General features: G+C 34.3%; 1 protein-coding gene across 2 annotated transcripts in view; it reads left to right on the top strand.

The window, feature by feature from the left end:
• Positions 1-6000, top strand: part of LOC111043164 (bestrophin-4) — a 53027-nt gene extending 47027 nt beyond the window's left edge. For both annotated transcript variants that reach the window (XM_022328045.1, XM_022328044.1), the window contains exon 11: positions 4098-6000. In XM_022328045.1, the coding sequence (XP_022183737.1) occupies positions 4098-4517 (420 nt within the window). In that variant the 3' untranslated portion in view covers positions 4518-6000. The remainder of the gene's footprint in view (positions 1-4097) is intronic.

A 6000-nucleotide genomic window follows, 5' to 3' on the forward strand; every position in this document is an offset into this window, starting at 1 on the left:
CAAGATATTTTTTTCAAGGCATTTTAAGTTAATATTTTGACAAATATGATGAAACTTTGCTAATGATTTTGTAGTTATAAATTTATAAAATGTTCAGATTTTAAGTTAAGGATTGAAAATTTAATAGAAGGTTTCTTGTAGCTAGTTCATAATACTGTAATCAAGAAATCAACAAATGTGTAAGCACAGTTTTTTTATAGGAATTTTAAGCTAAAATTGAGAGGAAATTAGATATTTTAACGAATAGTAACGATATAGGTATGTATTTTATGTATTAATAATAACATAAAATTATATTTGTTTTATTGAATAATTTAAAGTATATCATTATATTATTATGTTTTATACACACAATATAATTCTTTAAAGTAAAATGTACGGTAAAAATTAATTCCGCCTATTGTAAAGGTAGTGAAATAAATTAGTTTAGTAGCAATATAAAATTTATATTTATATTTTATTTTATATTCTGTGTATGTTTGTATTATACTTAATCATTCACCAAGCATGACCATCCCTATTTTGTCCTTTAATAATACATTTATTAAAATTCTGATTTTTGGAATTTAAAAATATATACGTAAAGACAATTTTTTCAAATTCTTTAATTTTTTTGTACTAAAGAAGTGCCATGTAGCGATACAAACTTTTGTTTTTCAAATGAGATCCCCCTTCTTTACTGTAAATTATTTAGTGGATAATTTTTTTGAAAATTTGGATGTACCTAATTCAAAATTCATATGAGTAATTCATATGAGTACTTAATTAGTAATTAAAATGTTTGTACTATGGTAGAATAGTGATAAGAAATTGTTTTACAAAAATATGAAATAGCCGTAATATTGGAACTAACATTTATTAAACCTTGGCAATTTTTACAAATTATTGATGTTGATAGATTAATATTTATGATTTTCAAATCACTACAGTCCACCTTTCTTATAAACCCATTACCGTGTACCTTTTTTGGAACATAAAGTTAAATAACTTAAAAACTACTCCTACGAATTTTTTGATTCTGAAACGCCTAATTTTTCAAAAAATTATTCACTATTCACTGGATAATTTACAGTTGAAAAAGGTGGTTCTTATTTGAAAAACGGAAGTTTGTATCTCTACAGGACACTTCAAGTAATACAAAAAAACTCAAGAATTTAAAAATATGGTTTTTGTAAGTACTAATTTTAAAAAATTCTAAAAATCAGATTTTAAGTAACTGCATTATTGAAGAAAAAAGGGGTGAGCATGATTGCCGAATCATCCTGTATAATTTATGTATCATAAAATATACTTAGGTAATGATGTAAGCAGACGGACTGTCTTCGTATGGAATCGTTTTCCGTGAGAATTCATTTATTATTAAACACAAATTTAACACATACTCTACAATATGACTTACTGTTCAATGACCAGCTGCACCTATAATGCTGTACAGCAGAGCGGTTCTCTAATTTCCCACTTATTTATTTCCCTCTCCAGAAAGGAGGACCGTGTTTGCACAACAAGGAAGATGTAAAGGTCTTAAGCGCCCCTTCTTTTTTGTAGGTCTACATCTAACTATTATCATATTCTAATGAAATACCATCTTTTATGGGTTTACAATTATACAACTCCACGTATTTGAGGTCTAATTGTGTCTATGGTGGGGTGGGGGGAGGAGGCAGGCTCTGGTCGACCACTAGTCGACACTAAAATATCATTTAGACTAGTTTAGAGGACCAAATTCGGGCTCGACTGTAAGATGTAAAACAGTAGAAGTATTCGTACCTGTGTTATGCAGGTGGACATCGTATTTGCTATAATATATGTGAGTGTACATATAGTAAATTAGTTAGTGCCTAGGTTATAATATAAGCTCCATGAAATATGGCAAGTACTCATTACAAGTACCTACCTATACATACCTGGTAATATCGTCTGCAATCGTTGACTTTGAAACCGATTTTGCAGTGTGTTTGCAATTTTGCACGCAGCAGTCACGGGACGGGCGTGCCACTGTCATACAATACCTATGTATTTTAAAACGAATTTACTAAACACAATATATCTACAATATATATGTATACCGCCGCCGATTTAAATCAGTAAATTTTCGCGTGATTCGTTCGTTTTTTTTAAATTCCTCCGCCACCACCGTAATACATATACAATATAATATCATATTATATTATAGTCACAGTTCGTGTTTCGAGTTATCAGCGGCTATCTGCATTATATCGGGTGAACACGATACCTTAAACATTTTGTGGGTAGATAGGTTGCTTATCGGCATGTAAAATATGATGGTTGTCGTAGTGTATCTGAACGGCTATGCACAATATATAATATGTCGAATAAAAATAAACGAAGGTGTGGCTATTTCGAAAAAAATAAAGACATTTAATAGAAATTATAAGTCTTGGCTATTAAAATATGTATACCTCACCAACTATACATTTATTCATATAGTATTAAATGCATGCATTTGGTCATTTGGAAGGTCATTGAGAAAAGCGGAAGACAAAAATGTTAATAATTCTATATCTATTGTTTCGAGAATATGGATATCTAAACATGAAAATATGTATTATTACAGTGGTTATAATTTTCCAAAACCATCAAGTCCGTTTCAAAAAAAAATAGAAAATAGAAAAATTACCAATTTTTAGAGGCGGGGGGGGGGCACACGTCAACACCTTCCGTATAAACTGTCTTATAAAATACATTGTAATACCTAATATCCGTTGCTTAGCAGTTAGGAAAACTTGGCCGATGCGGAAGATCTATACTGACTTACGTGCAGTTATCATATCCGCATATTATGCAGTGATCTATGTCAGAAAAAAAAACGTAATTCGTTCATGTTCACGATCAATGCCAAAAAATAACGCATTCGCTTTGAATTTTTTATGATATCATCAACACGACAACATATTATATATGTTTACTTTATTATTCATTTTTTATTTTTCTTATATGTATGTGTAAACGCTTTAATCGCGGTTCGTTTGCATTTTTTTTTTAAATTTCTTTACCCCGCGTTTGTCACGGAACTAATTTGACACTTTTTTAAATTATTCTTTGAGACGATCGTATATAATTAAATTGATCACGGTTTGTTTGATAATAGAAACACAAAATCATGTATAGTGTGGTCGGGTCCGGTTTCGCCCAACACGCGCTTTCGTTCGAACCGCATAAAAACTCTGATTTCGTTTTCGCTCAAACCACATAAATAATGCTTCTTTTCGTTTTTTCTTCGAACAAATTTTACGACTTTACATTTTGTACACGAAAGTTATTATATAGGTAGGTAGTGACCATTTTTTAGGTTTTCATTTCAATACCAAATCACAATGTCTTAACATTAATTATTCGGTTGTAAATAGATAGGTTGTGGGTACTTATCTCATTCGAGAAAGTCATTGTAGATCGTAGGCACCGATCGCAGTACCGTAGTCGCGCTGTGTGTATATTATTACCCAAATTGAAAACCAAAAATGCTTCAAAAAAAAATACCTGACCAAAGAGTTTAAACGTGTTTATCACGTTATACTTCTAATAATAATAATGGCACTAAAGTTTACGAAAAAATACAGCTAGGGCTAATTGAGCAGCGCCGAATACGATGGCTCCGGTTGAGACGTATTTGTAAATAATAATAGGTATAGGTACGACACGTACAAATAAACGCGTCATGATCAAAATTGGGGATGGGTCTAACTTAAATTTTCACGAACTCGAACTTGTGAACAACCGGAACTTGAATCATGTTCGAACTATTATTGAACTTTCATACTTTGCCGAACATTTAAAATTGTAACAATTATTAGAATATATCAGTTTAGTACAATATTACGTGATATAGTCGTTGAATTTTAAATTTTTGAGATTTTTTTTAACCTTTAAGATCAAATGTTTTTTTTTTTAATGATGCGAAAAACCAAATCAACTTTTACCTATTAAATCATAATAAGTAACAATATAAATTTAAAAAAAATAACAAATGTATAGTTGTGAATCTTTCCGTGATGGTAATAAATATTGATAACTATTGCGGGATAATTATATTGTAAATTAAAATGATTAAAAAACGATTTGTTTTGCTGTCGTCACAGGTGGTGTTGTCTCCAATCCAAGAAATGGATCCCAACCTGTCGGGCACGTTGCACAACCAGCGCCGAGTGACCGGCGCCGTGAGCGTTTGTCAGGGCGTGTTGAATCCGGCGTTCACCGGCACCGCCGTGTACACCACCATGTCGGTCAGCCCGATCGCCATGTCCACCGTGTCCATGAGCCGGCCGCTGCTATCCTCGCTGGGCATCACCACGGGGTCGGGGGTGGGTGGCGGCGCGACCACGCCACCCGCACAGCGGCTGCTCATCACCGACGTCACCGCGTCCACGGTGGCCGCCGCGCACCACTCGGACAAGGACGACAGCGCATGCGGCGGCAGTTCCAGCGGCAGCGTGTCCAGCACGGACGACAGGAAGACGCCGGCCACCAACAGGCGCAAGCGGGGCGAGGTGTACGTGTAGACGTGCTCCGTTCCGTTTGTTTCTTGTTTCTTCCGTTAATTATAATTATATAATTCATAATATTATAATGCACAATTATTGCTTTTTTGTTGTGTGCGTGGGATTGATGGTATTTCTTTGTTGTTATCGTTGTTGTTGTTGTTGTTGTTGCTGTTGTTGTTTCCGAAGACAGGTCTTTATATATAATATCGGTGGAAGGGATCCGTTGACAGAGGGAGCAGTTGCAGGACTCTGTGTGGGTGAGCTAGGAGGCTGTAAGATTTAATAATACTTTGATTTCGAACGAAATATTTTGTTTGATGGGACATTTTACTCTTCTATACAGTCTCCCTCTGGATTTTATTATTTTGAAGTTTCATAATAAAAACATTCACAGGTGTACATTTTCTAAAATTTAGATTTCGAGATTAATTTTCTTCTCAGAAAAGTGTGACGCCAATTTTGTACTTCTGAACTAAACAGAGCAAAATTAAGTTGAATGAAAAAAAAAATTGTCTATTCCTAATACCATTCAATCGGGCTGTCATCGACCCGAGCCTTTCATGCTTGCCTGCTGACATTTTCTTAGCCGGGAGCTTCAGGAACCTTCGGGACACAGATAGATGTACCTGTACTCTGTAGATACCATGGTTGCACGACGAGTAATAATATTATAACGGCCTCAAATGTGCTTATCGAATTGCATATTATATATATACGAAAAAAAGTCATTTTATACTAGCGCTCCCTAGTTACTTATTATCTAAAATTGCTGTAGATGGCGCTAGTATGACGCGACTTTTTGTCAAATTTGATAAGAACATTTGGTGCCGCTTATCGCTGTGATCCAATATGGGCCGTCGGACAACCCTGTCCCTCTGTCTACGCCCGTGGTTTGGAGTATAATGTAGAATATACCTATTATTATTAAGGACTGTTTTTTTGGTAAATTGGTAGGTTTGTGTTATATGGTTGCAACAGCTGTTACAAGGGTTTTGTATTAGGTATGTATATCGGGTACCGTCTTCGGTATTATTTTAGATCCCCGGTTAATATAATATAATATACAACCGAATAAATGGATAATGTGCGTGTTATACGTGATAAAATATTTTCAAAAAAAATCTTCGTTACCTAAATTTTTTATTATATCGCTATATTCGCTACCGGTAATAAATTATTTATTACGCATTCGCGATAATGTAGGTATGTAGGTAGGTGGTATCATTCCGAACGAGAAGACTGTTGACGATGTGTATACCGCGCGTGGTATATAATCGAAACCGCGTAGTAGACAGTAGGTATATATACCGTCAGCCCCAAACTGTATTTTCCTATAATATATTATGTGAAATAATGTTACGATACCACGTGTATACCGGAATCAATGTTATACGGTACAGTATATTACCTATGTATATTATGGACTCGTGCGAATGTGTCGCGTAGATAGTAAACACAAGCTATCCTGACGAGACGAATATCGTATATAAGGCTAATCGAG

Source organism: Myzus persicae, unplaced genomic scaffold, assembly GCF_001856785.1.
Source record: "Myzus persicae strain clone G006 unplaced genomic scaffold, MPER_G0061.0, whole genome shotgun sequence".
Lineage (NCBI taxonomy): Eukaryota > Metazoa > Arthropoda > Insecta > Hemiptera > Aphididae > Myzus > Myzus persicae.